The sequence below is a fragment of the Leuciscus leuciscus genome, assembly GCF_965113295.1.
Source record: "Leuciscus leuciscus genome assembly, chromosome: 3".
In the NCBI taxonomy this organism is placed as follows: Eukaryota; Metazoa; Chordata; class Actinopteri; order Cypriniformes; family Leuciscidae; genus Leuciscus; species Leuciscus leuciscus.
In genome coordinates, this window is record NC_138727.1 from 42077930 (window position 1) to 42104482 (window position 26553).

At 38.9% G+C, this 26553-nt stretch overlaps 1 protein-coding gene across 2 annotated transcripts in view; it reads left to right on the forward strand.

Moving 5' to 3' along the window:
• Positions 1–26553, forward strand: part of stox2a (storkhead box 2a) — a 62166-nt gene that overhangs the window by 3932 nt on the left and 31681 nt on the right. The window contains exon 1 of one of the 2 annotated variants that reach the window (XM_082163217.1): positions 18712–26338. The exons of the other annotated variant lie outside the window; for it this stretch is intronic. Within the exon in view, the coding sequence (XP_082019343.1) occupies positions 26161–26338 (178 nt within the window). The 5' untranslated portion in view covers positions 18712–26160. Of the gene's footprint in view, positions 1–18711; positions 26339–26553 lie in introns of those variants that run through there. 2 annotated transcript variants of the gene reach the window in all.

A 26553-nucleotide genomic window follows, 5' to 3' on the forward strand; every position in this document is an offset into this window, starting at 1 on the left:
TAGGAAGAACATCAATGTATGGAATAAATTAACACTCTAGTCTGTACTGAACAGCACTAAGTAATACAACCTCTTCAACTATCACTTAGCCTATATGAAATACAAAATGTAAACAAACACACTTCAAAATATTCAAGTGGATCCCAATTCCAAACCTTGATAACTGGTATATGAAGTGATCAATGTGAAAGAAAAAGTGCACTTTTACCTTTAACAAACATAAATTAGCTTGTGCTTTGAATAAAAAAAAGCAGAGCAAAATAATATAATAAAAAAAAATACTGCATTCAGGATACAAAGTGCAATGTTATTTACTCATCCACTATTGAGACATCACAAAAAGATGAGTCTATCAACACTGTCTGGTGCAAGGCGAGACCGGTTGGCACTAACGATGTCCCCAGCAGTGGAGAAAATTCTCAACTTTTCAGAATGCCGCAAGCGCACCGTAGGTCACGTGACAAGAACCAACCAGAGCGCAGCTGATGGTTGCTTTAGCTTTGGAAAAAGGAGAACGCGGCGCGCCTAGCGTTTTCTACGCGTTTTAGGCGCGATATGTGAACGGCGCCTAAAGCAAAAACTAAAAGGATCAGCGTGAACTCAATGGCAAAACCGAAGTCCCGCGGGACACGAGGGTAGATTGTCCCGTGCAGGGCTGACCGAACGGTCCGGGATTTGACCGTGTACCGTTGCATCCCTACTCCCTATTAAGTCCTATTGTACCAAATTTTGGTTGTAGTTCCACAAGAGTTCCACTGGGGGCGATCGCCCATTAGTGAAAAATGAATGGGAGTCTATGGGGCTAGACGGCTAAATTTGTCTCTTTCACCCGATTGCCGTTGAGAAATCTCAGATTTGATTGTAGGTTTTGCAAGTTCAACATGGGTTATAGGTCGAAAGTTCAATGAACGAGTACTTATGTCCTTTCGATTTCTTACAGGTTGAGTTGTTGTTGCCCATAACACGCTAGCATTCTGCTAATGAACGCTGATTGGTCAGTGAAGGACTGATTACGACCAGAGATACCGCTTGATGGCATCGTGGCATCCGAAGCGGGACCAGAAACAAACAAAACAAAAACTCTTCTAGCACGTGTATTTACCTGTGTCATCTGTGTTGTCGATGCCTCGAGAGAAAAGAAAGTGCAGAGCGCGAAAGCACCAAAGTGACTGAAGGATTGCCGTAAAGCAGTATCTCTGGTCGTACGATGTGTATGATGTCATTGATATTTTAAAAGACTTTTTAAAGCAAATAAGTGACTCTAAAAAATCTAACACCCAGCAATGTGTAATTTCTTTGCATCTCCTTTCGAATACAACATTCAAATTACTAGACAAAAAATTATATCCTGAGAAAAGTGGATTTTGAGGGGTATAGCACCATAGACCTCCATTCATTCTGCACTCGTCCTGTGAGCGCCCTTATATGGAACCAGAGTGGAACTGCAACCAGTTCAGAAGCCGGAAGTTTACTGAGAGTGGAACTTCTCCCCTTGTTAGACATTCTCTGACGCACCCTTGCGGCAGCAACATTTATTTTGCTTCCAGGGTAGTCTAGCAACTCGTTGACTTTCGAGCTGGAAAAACCAAACTCTGGTCAGGCCAATCACATCGTGTATAAAGTCGGTGGGCGGGCTTAACATAATGACGAATCAGCTTTGGCCGCGACTCTGAAGGAATTGGAGTTAAGCTTTTCTTTGAGAAAAGAACAAAGAACGGCACTTAAGTCATTCTTAAAAAAGGAAGATGTGTTCGTAGTTTTGCCGGCCAGATATGGCAAAAGTTGAATCTATCAACTAACGTTTGCTCCGCTGTTGGGAAAACGCTCTGGTTTGTTGAAGCGCTGTCCTATTGCGTGCAGAGGGAATTTGAAAGACAACCGTTTATCCCGCCCCCTCGGAATGAGCCGTGTCTATGGTGGGTTGCCAGACCTAACATCTTTGATGTAGGTCTGGCTTGCCAGGCTAATTTACAGTGAGATTTATTGTAAAACTAGGCTTTATAAAGTCTTTAAAATTGCTTTGAATATATATACAATATACATTCAATCTAATAATGCTTTCCCATGCTAAAACACATTTGATGAGGATTTTCTTGTTGCATAAACAACATGAACAAGGACACTTGTTGCTATTACTTTCAAACCCCTTGTTTTGAAGGGTTCACCCATTCTTTGCTTTAAAGGAGAACTCGGTAACTCTAGCGAACTCTTGTCACTTCTTCGCTGATTTTCCCTTTTGTTGTCGCATGTTTTCCCCACGAGCTCCCCCTACAGCTGTGGGGGGGTGTATATTTCACAACACAGTCGTAAAAAACTCATTTGTGGCGGCCTCCTCCCCCTCTCTACCGCTGCTCATGTGCGTTTGTTTTGATCGGAGCAAGCCAACTGTATCGCGTGGAGCTATGTCTACCGAGGTGGGTAATCTGGTAATACATCATACATGCATGTGTGTTTATGTCGAATTGCCGTAAAGCAATTTGTGTTTCGCGCTCGTTCTCGTTCTAGTTCTCGCTTATCACGAGACTTCCAATTTCTAACTTGCTGGGACGGTATGTTGCAAGTTGCAAGGTTGGTTTTCCGCCTGGGAACGCTGGGGGGAGCGGGGAAAGTCACCAATATCACCAGAACAGGTTGTTTAACCATCCAAATGATTTCTAGACAGTTTTATTAAGTTAAAAAAGTTACCAAGTTCTCCTTTAACACTAACATAAATATTGACGTCTACTTGAAGGAGAAAAAGGTTTAAAGTTAAAACCTTCCACTGGATTGTCCATCATTCAGAGATGAAGTACGAAAAGTTGTGCTTTATCTCTGTGGAATGTTCCTATTCTCCCAAAATTGCCCAAAATTTCTTGGCAAAACAAATTGATTTAAGCCCTGTTTACACCTGGTATTAAGATGTGTTTTGGTCGATCGGATCACAAGTAGACGAGGGAGACACATACCCGTTTACACCTGGTGTTTTAATCTCTCTTTTGTCCACTTTCAACCACTTCTGTCCTGATTTCTTTGAGGAGAGGGTCTGTAAGCAGGTAAATGTATAGCTACGTTTCCACCGCAAGAACTTTCCCCAGGAACTAGGAACTTTGGGGTGGTACTCTGTGTGTTTACACTGCAGGAACCAGGTCTACATGAAGTTCCGGGTAAATATTTCCCGCTCCGAAAGTCCCTGCTCGTGAGGTAGTACTTTTTCAAAGTTCAGGAACATTCAGGGGTGGGACTTGGGCACTGAACAAGCTGATTGGTTGAGTTCATGCCGCATTTTGATTGGTTGACTCCACGCAGCATTTTATTCAACCACCATCTGTTGCGGTGCGTGCAGTAACTGTCGTCTGCTATTCGAATCAACAATGGAGTTTAAAAAATACGACCGATGGACCGACGACGAGGTTCAGGCTTTATTAACCCCTTAAACCCTGAGGCCATTTTTGGAGTTTTTTGTCTGAGTGACACACAAAAAAGTAAAGACTCATAACTTCAAAACTATAGAGAGGAGAGTCAAAAGGTAGATATCATTTGTTAGGAAACTTTTTTTATTTTTAGAAAATATAAATTTTTATTACTTTTGGACAATCTAATGCTGAGAAAATGCTGATAAAAGACAAAAATATTAATATTATTTTTTAATAATTTACATATCTTTCTTATTTGAAATGCAATAATTCAGGAAGGAAATACGGTGGCAAAATAATTCTTTTTTTGTGATGTTCCCCTATGTGTGGTCTGCGTCTGGATCGTTATTTTATGATGATAGCATAAAGTAATCCAAAGTTACAGCACTTGGAACAAAGGGAGCCTTTTTGTTTAGTCCTCACACATTTGGAAGGCAATAAAAAAAATGAGTTTTCTTAGTGACATACACAAAACTAAAGACTCATAACTTCAAAACTATAGCAAGGAGATTCTAAAGGTAGGTATCGTTTGAAAGAACACTTTTCAAATTTTTTGAAAATATACATTACATTACATTTGGACATTCTCCTGCCGAGAAACTGCTGATAAAAGACAAAAAATATATATAATTTTTAAAATGATAATGCATATCTTTCTTATTTGACATGGAATAACTCAGGAAGGAAATAAGGTAGAAGGAAAATTCTTTTTTGGGAAAGTCCCTCTACATATGAGCTGCATCTGGATAAAATTTTGTGGTGATTGGATAAAGCAATCAAAAGTTATAGCATTTGGAACCAAGATAGCCTTTTTGTTGAGACCTTGACGCCCCCTCATGGGCATTTTTAAAATTGTTTCACCATGAAGAATATCTTGTCATAAAAGCAATAGATTAAGTTAATTTTGGGCTCATTTTAATTGTATTAATATGCTGTAAAAAATGAAGTGCAATTTTCAACGATTTTTGAATGTTTCATGAGATGTATGATGTTTTTGACACATTGCAGTACATAGTACAAAAAACTATTTTATAGATTATGAAAAAAGCTCCTGGTAAAAAAGTTCCTGGGACAAATTGTTCCGGGTAATTTAGGTGGAAACGCGGCTTATGCATTTTTTCAGATCTTTCGATCTAATGGGCAAAATATGCTCGCGCAATTTACATATGAACGCGCACAGAGACGACGGAAAAACACACAGAGAGCATCAGCTTTCGTTTCTGCTCTGACAGCTGCAAGACGACGTCAAATGCCTGTGACCGTGAGGGTGTGTTAGAAATCAGGAATTGTGAGAGAACATTGTTGTCTTGAGATGAAAAACGTACCAAGCACAAAGTTGAAATCCCTTCTGGCTAGCACACTTCCCATGTTTATCCATTAAGTCAGTAAACGCTGAGTAGGCAGTCTTTTGCGGCTGTTTGAACACACCATCTACACTACGAAAGCAATCCAGTCGCATGCGTTTTCGACTACCTCTGGAAGTGGTCGAAAGTGGACAAGCTCAAAAAGTTAAAGTTTTAGACCCCGTTTACACCTGTATTTAGCGTCGTCCACTTGGGATCCGATCAACTAAAACGCATCTTTATACCAGGTGTGAACAGGGCCGTACTCAATTGTAATTTAGGTTTTATGATGATTTTTGGACCGGATTTGAGGAATCCTGTCTTACACCGATCGGTCTGCACAGCGCTGCTTCAAGTTGAACACACCTTAGTCGTAGCTCTCAGAAAATTACACTGTTTGCAGTACACATTGTAATTATACATTCTACAAGCACGTGAAGGCTTCTTACACTTCAGAATCGTTATGGTAATTACGACATGCCATTCATTTGACCTATATTCCACCTGCAGTTTTCTGGACTCTTTGTACGTCTCCATGGCTCAGGCTGTGTTATCAAAATACTGTATATTTTCAATATATTCGACTGAGGTATTGGGCCTCCAGTCACACATAATGCAAATATAAAACAAACCATATTACTGCACTCGGCTCAAAGGAGAATTCTTCTCATTCCACCGCCTTTTGGAATGTGGTGATGTGGTGTCTAGTATTTGCAGATTTGAGTTTAGACTTTTTGACTTGAATGGGCTAATCTACATTCCAACTGATAAAATGATTGATTCATCATTTTGAATGTTTACAATGGTTTGGACTGTGTATTTAGTTTAAAAGAAGCATTCACTCTGGTTATTTTTCAGTTTGTGGTCTGATTTTATTACCTGAAAAGCCCTTAAATTCATCCATTTATTTAATAGATTTGTAAAAATCCAGAAAAAAAATAAAATTGTGCAAAAACATGCTGTTGTTACTCTTTTTAAAAGAAAGGTTCTCTATTGGCATTGATGGTTCCTTTAAGAACCGTTAACTTTCACGGGAACCTTTCCACTGCACAAAAGCTTATTTGCTATGAAAAAAGGTTCTTCAGATTATTAAAATGTTCTTCACACTAAGATTTTTTTTTTTTTTTTTAAGAACTCTTCACTTGAAGGTTCTTTGAGGAACCAAAAAATACAAAAAACTTTTTGGAACATATATTTTTAAGAACCTAAGAATTTGATCACAGATTGTTCTTTTTTCTTAGTTGATTTTGTGAAGATAGCATCTTTTGTAACAACTAATGTAGTAAATATTGCAAGCAGTTATTGTCATGTGAAAGGATTATTGTTGATTATCACCCCTCAATATCCACGATTGACAGCCAAATAGACAGGTCTTAACCATTTAACGTTCTTTAATTAACTTTCTATAGTTAGTGATTACACTTTTTTTGGGCTTGTCAAGTTAGGTATGCAAAAATACACACAAACCTGAGGTCTTATGTACCTATATTATAAGATTATGTACACAAATGAGGCTTTAAAATATGTTGGTATTTTCTCAAATATGGTTCTGGATCATGTTTTCTTTACACAGCAGCTTTATACATGAACCAACCCCCTTTACAACCCCTATACTGTAACATAAAAAAGAAATTCTTCCTTGCTGGCATTTAACATGAATATTCTGCTCTTCAATAAACTAATTGTTGATATAATTGTATAACTGTTGTTATATATATTCTATTCTTGAGTTGTTTTTCTTCCTCTCATGCAGTGAAACAGACCCAACAAAAGTGAAGACTCAAAAGTTAAAAATGTATTTCCTTAGATGTATAACCCAGACATCACCCCTGCCAGCAAACACTGCCATCTAGACAGTTATAAAAGTTTCCATTAGTGCTAAAAATGTCTTGACATGGCACAGGTCCCCTAAGGTGTGTGATTATCACAAGCATGGCAAACAAGTAGTGTCAAGTAGAGTTCATAACTGTTTGTGTGAGCGGTGGGGAGGATGTTTGTGCTCAGTGATACATCTGACATTAACTCAACTTATGTAAGGAAACTTTTTTCAGATCTTTGAACACTGTCTGGTAAAAACTTAATTGCAGACATGAAGTTTGACTCAAGCTTATCTCAAAGCTTTTGAAGTAAGCAGCCTGAGTGTTTTTACATTCAAAGATGGAACATATTTAGATGTATTTTGTAAAAATGTTGCATAAGAAAAAGATATAAGCGATATAGTAAAGGAAAAGTTAATAGCAGCTAAGCGATAAAAGTGCTTTTTTAATGGTGTTGTTCTGCATCTTAAAAATAGTGATAAATAGAAAAATCCATTTCAACTTCTGAGAATTTAGCTGTGCATTTTTCCAACATAAACAAAATAAGAACAGTTTCTACAAATTGTGAAAAACATAGCCTGCAATTATTTCTTCTAAATTATTAGAAATTTGAGATGTGTGTAACTCAAAGCCCCATATTTTCTTCTGGATGTCAGGATGAATTGGGTTGAAGATTTATATACTCTGGGTAAATTAGGGTGGCTACCTCTGATGTCTTTGTATTACTTGGAGGTCGCCCAGAGACCGCGAGGTTTTAGATTTCACAAAACACTAACCACTTAGAGCCTTTTGGTAACCACACTCTTGAGGCGTCTGCAGAACAGCAATCATTTGTTGAAAAGTGAGAATCCCTCTTTAAACATGTTCAGTTTTTAGCATCTGACAGTAATGGAATGTGGTTGACTGTCCATAGATCACAGGGCGGAAACATACAAGGACCGTGATAGTACAATGTCCCTGAAGGTCGTGTATACACATGGATTGTGGTGGCAGGTCTGCTTTTGGTGCAGATGGGAAGGAAGGCTGGGGGACAGGAAAGGGAACTCTGTGACAAGCCCTATAAGCCTTGTCTTCAATAGGAGGAAAGGGAGGAGTGCTGAAGAGAATGAAGGGAAATAGCCAATGGATCAGCAAATCGGCATCATGTAGAGATGTGTGGACAGCCTGGCTCAGTCGTCAACTTTCCAGACAAACGTTTTTTTGTTGTTGACAGTTAGTCCAAGAGTGTTATGGTTTCATTCTTGCTGTACCGGTTCCATAAATCATGAGGAATCCATTTTACTTCATCTTTTGAGTTAAGGAAGTCAAGTCCAATGAAAATGAAATGTGCTTTGATCACATATACTTATTTAAACGTAAATCATTTACTTAAAAACAACCTTACAGATGTAGAAATGTTTGCAAATCCTTATTTAATCTATGAATATTTAATTAATGGAATTAATCAGTTGATTATATTGCATTTATGATCAATGTAATTACAAATCTTTAGAATCTGTATGATTATGTTTTGTGAGGAGCAGATCCATTTCAAGTCTTTAGTCAATGATCTTTATTTATTTTTATTTTTGTTAATAGTTTATTTTGGTTGGGACAGATACAGTGAACATAGATTGTCTTCTCGAAGAAATCCCATGTCGGTATCATAGTGTTTATAGCCAAGGCTAATTCGCATCTTCATTACTAAAAACTTTTAAATCCCACACCAATTCAAAATTTGCCACCTCAAGAAGGGTTATTATGACAAAGGTTTACATTAGTGATAAAAAAAAAAAAAAAATCCCATTTTTTTGGAATCAATTATTTTGATTTTGTTTGTCTGTTGCATTTCTTTATACTGTTTCGCCAGATTTTTTGGTTTTTATGTTGTTGAAAATTGGGCATGTTTAGGTTTACAGGATAGGATTAAGGAATCTAAAAATGCAATATATTTATGTAACTATATAAATAGCCTATATTTTTATGATATAAAAGGATTCATTAATATTTTACATTTATCTAAATACTAATACTGCTTACATTTTAGATGTTGTTAGTATGTCTATTGTGTCCATATTGTATGTTTCAGCATTTACCCAAATGTTTTTGTTTCCTACAAATGCCTGCCTAAACAGTGAATCCAAGCTGTAGTGGAAGCAGGATAAACAGCAGACGTACTAACAATAGGAGTTAAACTCAGTTCATTGTTCATGGCTGTGTAGCACCTGCCAATCTGCGCATCCTACAGAAGGATCCATTAGAAAGACAGGAGAAGTTTATTTTACAATATCTGTGATCATTTTACTCTAATCTTAGCCGTTTGTTTGTTGCTTTTCACAGAATCGGATCAAATATAATGAGTAATATCTCAAATAAGCACTGTATCTCATGTCAAGAGGACGTTTAAAGGCACATCAGCAAAGAAAACATCCTTGTTTAATAAAATAAATTAAAATATAATAATGTTAATGTAATAACAAGATACCAGGGAAAACAAAATACCAGAAAAAAAAAATGTAATTGTGTTATTAACCTTCTGTGTGCCTCCACTTGCTCGTTGTTCCCCAGTTCTCGAGGGGTAAAGGTTTGTTAGATGTGTCATCAGGTGTGTTGATAACACCTGATCATCCAAAGAGAATTTAAATCATTTTGTGCATGTCTGTGTGGGAGAGGTGAGCAATAAGTCATGTTGAGTTGTGTTCTCTGTGGTGTTTTACTGCATATTTGGCTGATGTGGTGTTTGGGACTGTAATGCCTGTGCAGGTTCACTTTTAACACCTCATTGTAAATCTACCACTTCTGCCTTCAACACCAAACCTGGCGCAAGTACAGATGCGCAAATTTCCATGCATGTTAAACTGCTCAGTTTACTTCTACATTAGTTTTTAAATTATGCACATAAAAAACATAAGGTGCACTCAGTAATGGTTTTTTTTTTTATGCATTGTGATATGACAGTCGTCTTGAACTTACATTGACAACTAGTGAGGTGGCGGCAGCTTTGTGCAAAAGTTTTCAATTACACATGGTCAAGTGTCCATTATTTATATAGCGCTTTATACAATACAGATTGTTTCAAAGCAGCTTTACAGTGATAACAGAAAAAGAGAAAAAACCTTGGGAGAAACCAGGCTCAGTCGGGGGGCCAGTTCTTCTCTGGCCGATGAATGAACACGTTGTCATTATAATTGTTTAAAAGGACTTCATACTTAGGACTCATATTCGGGTCGCCCGAAGTGCCACCGCACCATATGTCAGAGCACTTGCCCACATGGCTATGGCTCCGACCTTAGCTGCAATTTTTTATGATATTAAGGATAGCAAAAACTGAAAAAAACATTAGTCTGAGAGATGAATAAGAAATGTCCTGTTGCATTCTACATGTTGTCACTTCTCCTTGAGTCTCTCCATCTTTGTCTGACTTCGGTTTGAACATAAAAGGCAAAAAGTTTTTTACATTTTCAGTGCATGTCAGTGTGAGGTAAAATGAGACAAGCTGTTGAAGCTCCGCCCTCTGTGCCGGGAGCAGCAGCTCATTTGCATTTAAAGGAACAGTCACAAAATGGTGCATTTTTGCTCACCCTCAAAAAGTGACAACTTTAATAGCTATACAAATATCTGTGGGGTATTTTGAGCTAAAACTTCACATACACACTCTGGGGACATCAAAGACATATTTGACATCTTGTGAAAAGGGCATTATACCACCCCTTTAACGTCCATACCTACCTCTGCCCTAAACCTACCCATAGAACAATGCAAATATAGTTTGGTAGCATTATTAGTCAGAACATTTCATCCAACTGTCGGATTGACCGTTTGATATTAATGACACTTAACAGCATAAATTCGGCAAATAAACATTAGTGGTCCTAAAACAGCCAAACAATATTAAAGGACAATTCCGGTATTTAACACTTTGAGTCTATTTTGTAGTTTATTTTGGATGAACAAGAGTGGTGGACAAAGAAATTTTGACAATGGTTCCTGTCTTGACTTTTTGACTATATTAGAATTGCCCATGACCGCTTTAGAATTGGAGTCTATGGCCATGCACAAACATGCCCTTAAAACAACCCTTAACGTTCGTTTTCAAAACTGTTCAACTCACCGAGTGGTTAGTGGTGTTCGTTGATGATTAAAAACAAATATATCGCCGCAATGTATGATTTCAATCCGTTTATTTTTCTATAGTGGAACTATTTTTTCAGATACCTCACAACCGCGTATAAACTTCCGCTCTTCGGCAACTTCCGTTGCTCTGCTCACGCTAGCCTTCTGAGAGACAGAGAACCGAGCGAAAAGACCTAAAAGACTACAACCAAATGTAAACAGCCCCCTTTCCGTCTCCGGTAGCGCAGTAATATCAACGAGCAATGAGTCCTCCAACGGAAATCAATGGGATTTTACAAAATGCCAAATAAAACACGACAGAAACTGTATTTCGCTACGCTATTTGTTTTGGAACATCAACGAACGTTAAGGGTTGTTTTAAGGGCATGTTTGTGCATGGCCATAGACTCCAATTCTAAAGCGGTCATGGGCAATTCTAATATAGTCAAAAAGTCGAGACAGGAACCATTGTCAAAATTTCTTTGTCCACCACTCTTGTTCATCCAAAACAAACTACAAAATAGACTCAAAGTGTTAAATACCGGAATTGTCCTTTAAGTTTTATAATTTGAAAGTTTTGTTTTCATTCATTAACTATGCATTTTAGCATGTCAGTACATATCTGAGCTTGCACTTTGGGCAAATAGACTTTTGATAAATTTTCCGGTTGAAAGCCCAGCTGTGGCTTTGATCTTTGGCCTGTAAGGAGATCTGAGAGTGATCTCTGTGATCTCTCCTTTAGCCTGGAGCCTAACCTGCACTCTTCACCTTCTCTCGCGCCCGCTTCCCTCATGTGTCACCTTGGTAGAACTTTGCTGAGTGTCGTCTCACTAACACCATTCTTGCACACTCTTATCAATCTTCTGTGTGTGTAGAGTCACTCCCAAGCGACTCTGAGAAGTTTCACACAAATCCATCTCAGTTCATTTCACAGTTGTTTGCTCTGTCTTGCTTTAGGGGCGCAGTCATTCTCTAAAGTTCCAGCCAACACAATAAATGTGCTGGTGCTTTGATAGTATCTTTTTAGCCCATTCATGCTTTAAATGTCCTCCTTTTTAATGCTTTCTTCTTGCGAATTTGTGTTCATGTGTAAAAAGCCATGCCATTCAGTCAAACCTGTACTAGGAAGGGCAGCCTGTGGAGATTCTACAACCTGGCAAGTTGCCACTTGAAATGTTATTCTGACATTTATAGAGTGCTTTGAAAGGGGGAAATTACTGTGATAAAGACAATAGTCAGCAACACTTCTTTCAGTGTGTTCCTCTGATTAACGCAATGGAGTTTTTTTTGGAGTTTCAAACGGCTTTAATGGAGTGGTATACAAAAATATATATTTTTGTGTCATACTATTGCTTCAAAAGTATATACTATTTTTGTGTCATACTATTGCTTCTCGAATAATTTTTTAACTCTTGAAAAGATAACCTTAAAGGGATACTCCACTTTTTTTGGAAATAGGCTCATTTTACAACTCCCCCAGAGTTAAACAGTTGAGTTTTACCGTTTTCGAATCCATTCAGCCGATCTCCGGGTCCCACTTTTAGCATAGCTTAGCATAATGAATTGAACCGGACAAGACCATTAGCATCTCTCTCAAAAAAATGAACAAAGAGTTTCGATATTTTTCCTATTTAAAACTTGACTCTTCTGTAGTTGCATCGTGTACTAAGACCGACGGAAAATGAAAAGTCGCGATTTTCTAGGCTGATATGGCTAGGAACTATACTCTCATTCCTGCGTAATAATCAAGAAACTTTGCTGCAGTACCATGAGTCAAGCAGGTGTAATGATATGACGCAGCACCTGATAATAGTCCCCAGCTCAGTAGCCTATTATCAGGCGGCATGCGCTACGTCATATCATTACGCCTGCTTCACCCATGGTACGGCAGCAAAGTTTCTTGATTATTACGCAGGACGCAGTATATGCTAATGGTCTTGTCCGGTTCAATTCATTATGCTAAGCTATGCTAAAAGTGAAACCCCCAGACCCGGAGATTGGCTGAATGGATTTGAAAACGGTAAAACTCCACTGTTTAACTCTGGGGGAGTTGTAAAATGAGCCTATTTCCCAAAAAAGTGGAGTATCCCTTTAAAGCTGCAGTCTTCCTCTTTGTCGCCATCTCTGTTCGAAATCTGCAATTGCAGTTATTTGCGGAATTATCAACTTTACGTGGGTTGTGCCTCGGCACGGCACAGCGCGGATGAATTCAATGTTTTGAGGAGAATGTGCAGCTGTCAGTCACAGCGCCGGTGTGGATAGGCCTACTGTCATTCGGAATCACAGATTCTACTTTTTGGAAGTATGACCAACATAAGAATTTTCACTGAAAAATATAGTCAGAACAAGTAAGTAACATACACTTTTGTTCTGACCAACTAAGGGAAAAAAGCATTGCAGTGCAGTAAATCACGCTGATTAAATCTTAACGATCGCTTATATCACATCAAACTGTGCAAATTATACTTTGTTCTCAAATTGTTAATGTTAACAGCATAAGCATTGCGTGACTACATTTAATGCCCTCCCGATATTTATCCTTGTTTTCGCATGGGCCCGGTTGCAGACTCTTTTTTTCTGTAGCCAGTCTGAAGTCCGAAGTCTTATGCGTTTTACAACGGGTGAATCTCCAGTTGTCACTGGTGATTGTCGTTTGAACCTTTCTGGATCCGCCATCAAATTGATGTTTAATTATCAAGTGCTGTGAGAAAAGGCTATAAATCTCCACCTCCAACATCCTCACATGCAACATAGCCTACTAGCCGAGACACGCGGAAATCCAACAGTACCACTGGAATTAAAAACATTATTAAAATACCGTTTTGAGAAATGAGCTAAAGCAAGCAGATAGTTTTGAACACTGGCTGGTTATGTACTTGCTCAAACATTTGTTTTGGACCATTTTTAACCCAAAAAAAGTTAAGGACTGCAGCTTCAAGTATGGCATAATCTTTTATTATTATTTAAAAGGTAACTTAACTCAGTGGTTCTCAATCCTGGTCCTGGGGACCCACAGCTCTGCACAGTTTGTATGTCTCCCTTATTTAACACACCTGATTCAGATCATCATCTCTTTAGGAAAGAGCTCTATGAACTGAACTGGGTGTGTCAGATAAAGGAGACATATAAAATGTGCAGAGCTGTGGGTCCCCAGGACCAGGATTGAGAACCACTGACTTAACTTACTAATGTTTTGTACACAAAGTTTTTACCTTGAAAAATATATTTAAAACCTTTTTGAAAACAATTAAGATATGTGCACTCACATGTATTTAGAGTTTGAGGAAAATGTGTATTACTTTTTGCTTGATGGTTTCACACCACATGGCATTTTATTCAATTGAAAACCTTTAAATTTAAACTTTTCTTTATGGTTTTTCAAAACCATGTAAAACCAACATGAATACAAAGAGTAGATTTCTTTGTCATGTACACTCATATACTTCATTGACTGCAAAAAAAATTCTTCAGATGATAAGTACTGGACTGGTTGTTGTATCTTAATGGATTGTTTATTGATGGTTCATCTGGAACGTTCATGTACTCAATATACTTATATGAAAAACCATTTCCTAAGTCACAGTGGATGATATTTGGATGCAAGCAAATATTTGGACAGATGGAGTATCTACAGTGGTTGAAAATGTCAAACTGATCAGACAAATTGTGTGTTCATTGTATTTTGTATTAAACACACTTTTTGCTTACAGATCTGGGCCTCGATCATCTTAAACTGACATGAACCAAGTGTTGTGTGCAAACATTGAAATAAGAAGCTGTTTACCATTGGTGAACAATTCAGAGCCACCGTACAAGCGAACGACAAAATCCAGAATGGCGTCTGACAAGTTGATACACTTCGTCTCGTAACACAAATTACTGTATGAAAAACAAAAACGTGTGTGTGTGTGTGTCCATACCTTAGACAAACTGCCAGTCTCTGTTCAGGATCGATTGGTTCACGGAAATTGGTGGTGGTCTTTTTAATATGTGGCTCCAGTATCGCTAGCAAAGCATCAAACTGCTCCACTGACATTCTGAGGTAAATTTTGAATCGCTCGGGATAATTTCGCAACTCCTTGATAAGGAGGTGAAACTCTCCTTCCTCTCGGCGCAATCTCAGGATTGGATGGACCCAATATTTCCTCTTTCTTTTTCTCTTTTTAAGAAGAAAGAGGGCAACAAAATCATCCTCACTGCTTGACGAATCCATTTTGTATTTTTTACGTTTTTTTTTCCTCAAAGGTTTAATAAATACGCAAAAAAGGTTTCTGTGCGTGACGAATTTTAAGGCTGACGAACACGAAACGCATACGAAAATTTCGGACTCAGTGTGCAATGGCCTTTAATCTGTAGGGTTTAATATGGAGACACAGACACACCCAGACACGTCCATCGGATTGCCAGACAGAGAAGCGTGATTCGTCACTCCAGAGAACACGTCTTCACTGCTCTAGAGTCCAGTGGCGGCGAGCTTTACACCGCTGCATCCCACGCTTTGCATTGCACTTGGTCATATAAGGCTTGGATGAAGCTGCTCGGCCATGGAAACCCATTCCATGAAGCTCTCTACGCACTGTTCTTGAGCTAATCTGAAGGCCACACGAAGTTTGGAGGTCCGTAGCTATTGACTCTACAGAAAGTTGGCGACTTCTGCGCACTGTGCGCCTCAGCATGCGCTAACCCCGCTCTGTGATTTTACGTGGCCTACCACTTCGTGGCTGACTTGATGTTGTTCCCAACAATTGTGACTTATTGCACTGGAAACCTATCACGGTACCACGCTTGAATTCACTGAGCTCCTGAGAGCGACCCATTCTTTCACTAATGTTTGTAGAAGCAGTCTGCATGCCTAGGTGCTTAATTTTATACAACAGTGGCCATGGAAGTGATTAGAACACCTGAATTCAATGATTTGGAGGGATGTCCCAATACTTTTGGCAATATAGTGTATGAATGCAACACGGACCAAAGACATCTAAACAAACCAAAAGGACAGCATGCTCAAGTTTTTCTTATCATAGACGCGATGTTGCCCATTACAGTTTGGTATAGGCATCGTCCTACAGCAGATCTTCTGGAATCTTCTCCAAAGATTTTTTAATCAAATATATATATTTTTTATGATAAAAAAATCTAAACCTGACGGCTTCTGCTAGAGATCTTATAATGGGCCGAGGTTGGATATTCCATCAGGACAATGATCCAAAACAAACATCAAAATCGACACAAAAATTTGTCATTGAGCACAAAACAAAGCTTCTGCCATGACCACCTCAGTCCCCTGACCTGAACACTATAGAACATGAGTTGAGTGAACTGAAGAGAAGAAGCACCAACATGGAGCTGGGAATCTGAAGGATTTGGAGAGATTCTGTATTAAGGAATGGTCTCTGTTCTCTTGTCAGGTGTTCTCTAAACTCATCAGGCACTAAGGAGAAAACTTGGTTATCTTGGCCAAAAGGACGTTGCAATAATATGGTGCCAATAATTATGTCCAACGTGAACTAGAGAACATTCTTTTTTGAATGAAAGATCAAAAGGATTAACAATGCAGATTTATTTTCACAGCCACCTTTGCTCATATTTACAAAGGGTGTTAATTGGACAGTTCATCACGATATGACATGATATCGATTCTCTCAGCCAGCGGTACGATATTTGCCGATACCTCAAATTTTTTTGCTATATTGATCAATTTATCGATATTTAGATATTATGTGCCAAGTTTACACAACCAGTTACATTTTATGAACTCTGTGTGAAAATTGCACACCCTCTCCCAATTGGGACATTTACAACAGAAGAGTTCATTTGCAAAAACAGATCACTCCGTTCTTGTTCATTTTCATAAATCATGTTTTTTTATTGTGCATTCCTAGTAATATCAATCAAACTGCAGCTGGGTTGTTTTGATTAAGTAATATTAACAGATAAATAAAAATAAAAAAATACAGGCAACTTACAAAACTAAAGTTCATTAAAAGTATTTTTTTTATATTAAAAGATTGTTATTTAGCAAAAGCAGACAACTCCAACAGTTGTTTTTTGGCAAAAACAAATAACTCCACATTTCATGTTTCAGAATTAAACAAAACCAAGTAATTTCTATGACATAATATAACTAATCTCTTAATCTCCACAGCTGACATAGACGCCTGACAAACTTTATTGTTGTGATTACACGCAATACAGGGAGCTTTTCCCTCACCACTGTAACATGCTGCTTTATAAAGGTTATAACCCCGAAGAAGATATCTTGGGTTCATCAATTTCGTTTAAATTATCCATCCTGGATCACTTTTAGTCAGTTTTGACGAAACTCCCCTCAGCTAGCACGTCTTTTCGAAGTGACTAGCAGCCTTGTCACCTGACCTGAATACTGCGCACTGATTCGCTAAAACGTATCGGGTTGTGTCAACAAACAAGAAGGGTGCTTGTCAGTTTCTGCTGTAAAACTTGAACTCGCGATGCCTTGACAGTGGACAATAGGCTTTTGTGACAAAACTTGTTTAGGGTTCAGTCAATCTTGTTACGCGTCTATTTCAGCTGATGAGATTAACGTTACAAAGACACACCGGCAGACAGTATTGTGAGTAAACGAAAATGCGTGCTTTTTTTAAAGTGTATAGACGGACGTTACTTGAGGACGTTGAGAGTTTCAAAATAAAGGTAACTCATATTGATATTTTACGTGTGGCATTGATGCATCGTATCGTTAGAGGTTTGATCGATGCATCCATATCGATGTATTGTTCCACCCCTAGGTGCCAATAGGCTTGTTCGACTTCATGCAGCTCTGCGCAGACCGATCGGCGGCTGACTTGAAGCAGTGCATGCCGGTTAGGAATTTTGTCCGACTGGATACAGCGCTGACGCCACGTGACTGTGACGTATGCCATCCAAGTACCGCGAGAGCGATTCGAGAGTAGCCGGAGAACTCAGCCAGCGCAGCTTCTCGAGCGGCTGCACTGGGCTGCATGAACCATAGACAGTAAAAGAAATGGACACAGCGACCCCATAGACTTCAACGGAGAAAAGTGAAGCAAATTAGAAGCACTCACTTCCTGATGGCTGAGCGTACTGCACACACTCAAACTGACCTTGGTAACGTAGATGTGACGTGAGCAACCTGTCTGACAGTTGTAAGTCTTCTTGTAGCTGTGCCAAGAGAAATCTGAATCATTCCCTTCCGAATCTTGCAGAGACGGAGAGCTTGAGTAGGAGCTGTTCATGAGCTAGGAGCAGGAGCAACTTTATGACTCTCTATGGGCTTCTCCCTTGACTTTATCTGACTTTATGCCTCCACGTCCCCCCGATTGACTGCAAGCTTCTCCTCCTGTCTTTACGGTAATTTCCAGAGAGTCGCGTGGTTATGACGCAATCGTTAGCCTATTTTTACAAAAACTGCTTCTACGGGGCCATAACGTAAGATACAAGGTAATGGAGCCTTTTATACATTGTCGTGTTTCTTTAGAAATAAACAATGGACAAATAGAGTCTTTAAACGCCTCAGATGTAAAGTTATTCGCTGTCAAAGTGACGCCAAAATGAATGGGAGTCAATGGAATGCTAACAGCAGGTGATGGCTTGTTAGCCAATGGCGGCCCCCGGGGATAGTACGCTTTACGGGTGCTGGATTACCCCCCTGGCATAAACTCTGATGATGACACAGCTGTGTCACATGATTCACCACATGACAACGATCACGTGTGTTTCGTGTTTATTCGAACACCTTTAGTTCCTCTAAAGCTCACAAATCAGTTTTTTATAACAGTAAACACTCTTTTCATGTAGTTGCGATGTTATATTGTGTCATGTTTATCAAATTAAAACTGATTAAAAAATGTAGACTCCCCTTCATTGATAGTAGCTTATGTTGAACTTTATTCTTGTTCAAACAGACGCTGTATGAAGCAGTACATAAAGTATTGAATGAAAATGTCTCTGAAACATCTGTGTATTATTTGGCAAATATTGCATTTATTTCACTTCAGCTGTGGTAAAGTATGCAAACACCTCGTGAGCGGTAACTACGGTAACCAGAAAGTGTCCGACTTCACGTCTCCGTTTGCAGTTCCTCCCCGCCTGCACACGGCTACTCTCGCCGATCGGTTACTTCCAGCCGCAGCCGATATCGAACACACCTAATATTAGTGGAGGGCACTGTATATACACGTCATAAACGCTGTTTTTTGTGTTGTATTTTTAGGTTTAGTGTTAAAAATGACAGTGTGAATGCTAAGCGAACCAGGACTAAATGTATCTTTTGGTGCGGACCAAAAGAACCCAGAGAACAGAACTACTAGTGTGAACACATTCTTAGTCTTCTCTTATTAGGGCTCAAAATGTTTATTCAAGAAACAAATAATTTAATGAAGACCCCTACATTTTCCTTCCGTAAGCTTCTATTTTACACCCTGTCGAATGTTTTGGAGTTTAAAAAAAGCTTGATATCATGCTTTTTTCTACACTTTATATAGAGTTGTAATCAAGTCTTGCCGTCTCATTCCCTATTTAAATGGAGCATTTGTGCAGTGTTTGTTCAGGGCAGGCCTTTTTAAATCTCAACTGTCGAGGTCACCCATTTAAAAGAATTTCAACTTGGATTAGAGAGGTTTTGTGGAACTGTTTGTGTGCCCTGTATTATAGTGACACCCATGACAGAAAGAAATGTGTTATTGTTTGTGGAGTTTTAGAATATTACATTTAGATATTCATTCTTTCATTTATTTCTTTATTTAACTTTTTATATCAAGCTCAATCCTATTTTGATTGATTGATTTGTAATTAAGTTACATGCAGCATCATTTCAGTTTTATTGTAATTTATTAAATATTAATTTAATTAATTTACATGACAATTACATCACAATGTAACTTGTTCTCATACTACTTCATAGTATAATATTATGACTGTTGTGATTTGTCAAAAGTGACGTGACCTTAAAGTAAACTATGTGAATTTGTGTGGTGTCTTACTCTGTTGTTTATACAGGCTTATTTATATTGATCAAGCTGTATGCTCCACCTGCCTGGCTGACAGAAATAAACTCATGATATGGATTGATGCATTGCTGCCATCTAGAGGCACGGAGTATAATTTCTATCTGCATCCAGCCCTCAAATATAGTGTTTTAATATAAATCATGGAGGTTTGTCTTGTGAGTGATATCATATATATTTAAATATAGTAATTAGAATTTTAATTAAAAAAATTAAATGGTAAAAATAACATTTTAGTTAATTATTAATGATTATATTGTAACCATTTTAACATGTTAATAAATCTTCAAAAAGCTATTATATCAATTAAACATATAAAATAAAATCTATAGCTCAGACACATGGTAGATCAAGTTGAGACGGAACAATTAAACAGTTTAAAACCGATGAATAATGATGAAACACAATAACTAGGTGATTTTAATTATATTTGAGTTATTTTATATGTTATGATTTATTGTTGTGTGTGTGTGTGTGTGTGTGTGTGTGTGTGTATAGAGCTCTGAAAAAAAATTAAGAGAACACTGCAAAATTAGCAGTTTCCCTGGATTTATTATATTTATATGTATCTGTTTGAGTTAAATAAACATTTTGATTTATTCTTCAAACTACTGACAACATTTCTTCCAAATTTCAGATAAAAACATTGTCATTTAGAGCATTTATTTGCAGAAAATGACAACAAGTCAAAATAACGAAAAAAGATGCCATGTTTTCAGACCTCGAATAATGCAAAGAAAACAAGTTTATATTCATTTTTAAACAACACAATACTAATGTTGAACTTAGGAAGAGTTCAGAAATCAGTATTTGGTGGAATAACCATGCGTTGGGTGACTTTGTCACACCTGGTGGAAAAAATTCAAGCAGCTTGTCTTTATTTAATGGCTGGTGACCCTCTTGCTTACATTCCAGAGGTTTTCGTGGGGTTCAGGTCTGGAGATTGTGATGGCATTGACAGGGTCTTGTTCTGGTGGTCCTCCATACACACGTTGATTGGCCTTGGCTGTGTGGATTGCAGCATTGTCCTGCGGGAAAAAAACAATCCTTCCAGTTGGGGAACATTGTCAGAGTAGAAAGAAGCTATTTTTCTTTCAGGATAATCTTGTATGTGGCTTGAGTTATACATCCTTCGCAAAGACGTATCTGCCTGATTCTAGCCTTACTGAAGAACCACCAGATCATCACCAATCCTCCACCAAATTATACCGTGGATTCAAAAGACTGTGGGTTGTAGGCCTCTCCAGGTCTCTGTCTAAACATTAGAGGATCACCTGAAAACTGGACTCATCCGAGAAGATCAGAATCAGGCAGATTTGTCTTTGTGAAGGACACGTGACTCAAGCAATGTACAATGTTTTCCTGGAAGAAAACATGCTTCTTTCTGCTCTGACAATGTTCCCATACTGATTTCTGAACTCTTCCTAAGTTAAAACATTAGTATTGTGTTGTTAAAAATGAATAGATAAATAAACAGACACATATAAATTATAAATCCAGAGAAACTGCTAATTTTGCGGTGGTCTCTTAATTTTTTTCCAGAGCTATATAAATGAGAGAGAGAGAGAGAGAGAGAGAGAGAGAGAGAGAGAGATCAGTTTGTTGGTATTGATAATAACAATAATATAACTTTTTTTATTGATTTAAAAATGGCTCCTAAAAAGCAATCAAATCCTCCTCAGCCCCTCTCCATATTTTCAGCGGTGTCTACTCTCCACCATTCACCTTTTAGAGATGTCCTACTGCAGAGCCTATGAGCTCATCAAGCAACGTCGCCATGGTTACGGCTGCTGTTGCGGCTCAGAAATAAGATGGCTGGTGTTTTTCCCCCCTTTCCTTTTTGTATGAATGAACCAGAGCAGCTTCGCCTTCACTCTTTTTTTTCTTCACACTGACTCTCTAATCCAATCCCCCGTCCTCCAGTCCGCAGCCAAGCAGGATAGTTAGTGATTTCAGCAGATGAGCAAGCAGACGGGCATAGGACGGTGTGAGGAAGAGGTTAGCACAAGGCCTTCATCCTCAAATGTACCTGAGCTGAACCTGCTGAAGGCCCTCAGTCGATAAGGGAAGAGGAGTATTTACTATTTAGTAGATTTACTATTTTACTTGTTTTGTTGACATTGGGCTATTGAATTGCATTCCCCACACATACTTACACTAACACTAAATAATATTAATACTAATGCTGCTAGTACTTTATTATTTAATAAAACTTTTACGTTTGGCGTTAGTAGGATTTTATTATATATATATTTTTTCAGAAATGATACATTCAATTAATCTATAGTGACATTTAAGAAACTTAAGACAACTTTTTTTAACATTGGTAATAATGATAAATGTTTCTTGAGAAGCAAATCAGCATATTAGAATGATTTCTGAAGGATCATGTGACACTGAAGACTGGAATAATTATGCTGAAATTTCAGCTTTCCATTACAGGAATAAATTACATTTGAAAATATATTAAAATAGAAAATTTTAATTGTAATGATATTTTACAATTCAGATTTTAATTAAAAAAACTTTCAAATAAATTCATCATTTAGTGAACATTAGAGAAATCTTTAAAAATCTTACTTTCCCTAAACCTTTGAACAGTAGTGTACAAAAAATACAAAGCAAGTAATACTTGTCATGTGTTTATACGCTGTTCTGACTTGTTTCATGTATTGAATTGAGACTCATAGTAGCACTATTGTACCACTAGATGGTATGTTAGGATTATACTCATTGTAAAATGATCAAAACTAAATATCAGTGATTAGAAACATTAGACATTATTCATACTTTATACTTTAATATGTGTATGTAGCCTGTATATTGTTTGTTGGTGTATATTTGTAGCAATTATTCTCTGAACAAGTTAAGAAATTTCAAAACGACTCTCTCCATTGAATCAGCTTAAATGTATCAGCTATTGTGGATTTTATTGTGATATTCTGCAGTTATGTTCTTGCTAGATACATTGTTACAGTTTCACTTTATTTTACAGTACATGCACTTACATGTACTTACAGTGAAGGCTACTTACCTAAGAATGAACTGGGTAACAAGGTATCTACATGGTTTAAGGATAGGTTTTGGGGTAGGTTCAAGGTTAGTAGCTAGTTATTACACAGTTATTTTAATTACTATAATATGTACATGGGGAACTGAAATGTAAAATAAAGTGCTACCATGATTACTACAAGAAAGCACATATGTTGTGTTTGTGACATTTACATATGGGTAGGTAGGTATAATACATGACTAGAACAAAACCATCTGTAGAGTTAATATTCTGAAACTGGGGAGGTTCGGAGCCTCTGTTACATTTGATTAAAAAGGAGAAGAGATAGATTAAGTTTCTACTATAAATTACTGTAAAATGAGTCCCTCCAACTTTTAATGCTGACTCACAGAGGTCATGTTCACAGCATGTTGTGTCACACCCCCTCTTGCTTGTTGTTAGCCTTTAGCCTCCGTAACGCCTTCTTGCACGAAGTTTTGTGCTGTGGTCACATTCTCTCATTTTAATTGCAGAGGGGGTGGGAGCAGCTTGAAGGGAAGGCATTGGTGTTTTGTCATGCTTTGTTGGCCTCTAACCTCCTCCTCCTCTTGATTTTAAATCAAGAGTCCCCTGCATTCAAGTTCAATTATTCTTGGGATATCAACTAGGTTTGTCAAAAATACCAAGTTACTTAAGTGCATCTTAATAGGTATGTTTTGTTTGTGGTTATGCCATTGTAGAAATGCAATATTCACTGTTAGCCATGATTAATGTATTTAAAGAGCGAAAGTGACCAATAATAGAGGGTTACCAAGATAAAGGGAGTTGTTTTCTGGTCATGTGATCTTTACGTGATGACCCACTACATGCAAACTAATTTGCTTGGGATTACATTTTCTGTCAAGGTACCCTTGTTAGTATAATTATACATAAGCATTGAGTAATATTAATTGCTATATTTACCATAGGGTTTGGTTTGAGGCTAGTTGTTTGTAATTATGCATAATTTACTGTCATTACTATAGTGAGTCCATGTAACGTGTAACAAGGATACTGTGTAAAATAAAGTGTTACCTTTTATTATTATACTACTGAGACAACTGGAGTCTTCATCTTATGTGATATTTCATGATTTCAAGCATATTTTTATATTAAGTAGGATACATTTGTGTGCATAATGATTCACAAATGATGTTATTCAAAGGCATTTGGTCATTCAGCTCTCTCCAGCTGTTCTGCATTTAAATTCATCCCCAAATTAAAAATCTCTCATCATTTATTTACCCTCATTCTGTCCCAGATGAATATGATTTTCGTTCTTCTGTGGAACCCAAACAGAGATTTTTAGAAAAATATTCCATCTCTGTGAGTCCATTTAATGCAAGTGAATGGGTTGACTCTTCAAAAACAATGCAAAATGAACATGGCAGTAATCTATAGGACCCCAGTTGTTGGTTTGTGTAAGACTAAATACTAATATTTGTAACTTTTTACACTGTAAACCCTCTTGCCAACTGTCAGCACTTTTTGAGTGATTTTCACGTCACGCTTCACAACGTGCCGATGTTTGCGTCAAGCGCACATGTATGACAGTTGGTAGGAAGTGATTGTTTATAATATTAACATTTGAAATATTAGTATTTTTCTCCCACACCTGTTGTTTTGCTTCAGAACACCATTACCATTGTGTTCATTTTGATTGGTTTGAAGCTTCAGCTTTGAGGGACCCATCCATTTGCAATAAATAGACTCAAAAAGAGAGATACTTTTCTAACAATCTCTGTTTGTGTTCCATAGATGAACGAAAGTCATACGGCATGAGGGTAAGTAAATGACGAGGGAATTTTAATTTTTGGGTCCAGTATCCCTTTAGTGTCATTACAATGTCTAAATAAATACAATTGTGTCCTGATGGAGTAGTGTAGTGTAGAGTGGTGAAGTAGTGGATGAGTTTTACAATTCTTTGTTTATTCAGTTTTACACATTTCTCTGTTTTATAATTGAACAGAACAAATACTCTTGTACAATTAGCATAGAACTAAAGCAGGTCGTGGGGAAGATGGAGAAGATACGCACTTGTTTTAAACATTTTTATATTACATGTTATTCTAGGACACCTGCTATGATCTGCATGTGTTTTCCATTCAGTCTTTAATTTCCTTTATGGACCCTGCTATTATTTCCTTTTCTCCCCATCTTTCTTTTCCATCCACGCTAACTCGCTCTCAATCGCACTCGAAACACGCACGCTCACGTAGAGCCTCTGCCGTGCGCTCACACACTCGATCGCTTGCTCTGCTGCTCTCCTGCCTCCCCCCTCACTCACACATACACTCTCACACACACACCCCTTTCATAAGGTGCTGGCAGCAGCAGTGTTAGCAGCAGCAGCGACGGCAGCAGCATTGAAAGAGGAGGGAGCCTCGGAGACAAGATGTAGTCGCGTGAATGAGCATGTAGCCTCGCAGCCGCCGTCCTCCTTCACTGTGGAATTACGGAACAAAAGAGGAGGACCATTCTTCCGCATCTGCAGTTTCCATTTTTTCCACCTTCCCCCTCGTCGTGGTTTTTCTGCCTTCCCCTCGCCCGTGTCGTCGTTTTCGACGGAGGCTAGTGGCAGAGCTGGAGACGAGGGAGGCTGACAAGGGCTTGTCTGCGGACTGAGATCACCAAAGCTTCGAGGTCACCTCAGAGGCCGTTCTCGCCTTTCTTCTTTTTTTCCCTCCCCCTTTGCATTTTCTCTTTTCCAGGCAGGCCTTTTGTTTTTCAGCGGACTTGTCCGAGGGGCTGCCGCCATCGTGCTGAATTGGGCTATTGTTGGACAGGCAGGCCTCTCTCTTTCTCTCTCTCTCTCTCTCTCTCTCTCTCTCTCGCTCTCTCTCTCTCTCTCTCTCTCTCTCTCGCTCTCTCTCTCTCTCTCTCTCCCTCCCTCCCTCCCTTCACTATACCCTATCTTCCCTCCCTCCTCTATCTTCCTTCATCACTCCATCCTTTCATCGTGATGCACCTTGCTTAAACTCATATGTGTGTTTGGTACACACGCATTGTCCGGAATTGTCTTTGCGCTGCTTCACGTTTTCCTTCTTGTCCCACCCTGCCGTCCCCCTCTTCTCCCATCCCCGCAGTGCCTGGCGATGTAATGTGCCCTTCGTGGCACACGAATCCGGATGTTTGGCAGGGGGTCGGTGGGATTTGTTCCAGCCAAGGGTGATGCCTCAGAGGACAGCCCATCCCAGCGCTCCCACGCCCACCTCCAACCACTGAGCACGCCTGCCTGCGCCGCCACGTGTCACCCCCTGTTCGCGTGCGTACGTGCGCGTATGTGTGTATATGCGTACGCACGGGTGCATGTGCGAGAGCGCCCTTACCATGACTCTGGCCTGATACCTGGACTGGGGTGTCCCCTGCCAATGTGGGGGAGGGACTGAACCTCAGGTTACTCCCCACCCCCTCCCTCCCCTTACCCTCTTCCCTCCCCCTCCCCCTCCCCCTTCTCCCCGCCACGGGTAACCTGCCAGCATGAAGAAGACCCGCAGCACCAACTTCAGGCGGGCCTGGCCCAGCTCTGATCTATCGGAGCGGGCCTTAGAGCGCATCCGCACTCGCAGTGAGAAGGACTACCACCACCATAAGCACTTTCCACCGCCCCCTCCTTCGACCCACATCTCCCCTTCTCCGAGGGGCTACATGACACCAGGTGGGTCCCCCAGGACCTCTGATTCACCTTGGACCAGAGGTTGTAAATCAGGGTTCCTCAAATCCGGTGCTGAAGGGCCACTGCCCTGCAGAGTTTAGCTCAAACCCTGATCAAACTGTCCTACCTGTAATTTTGTAGTAACTCCGAAGACCTTGACTAGCTTGCTCAGGTGTCTTTGAGTAGGATTGGATATAAACTCAGCAGGGCAGGGGCAC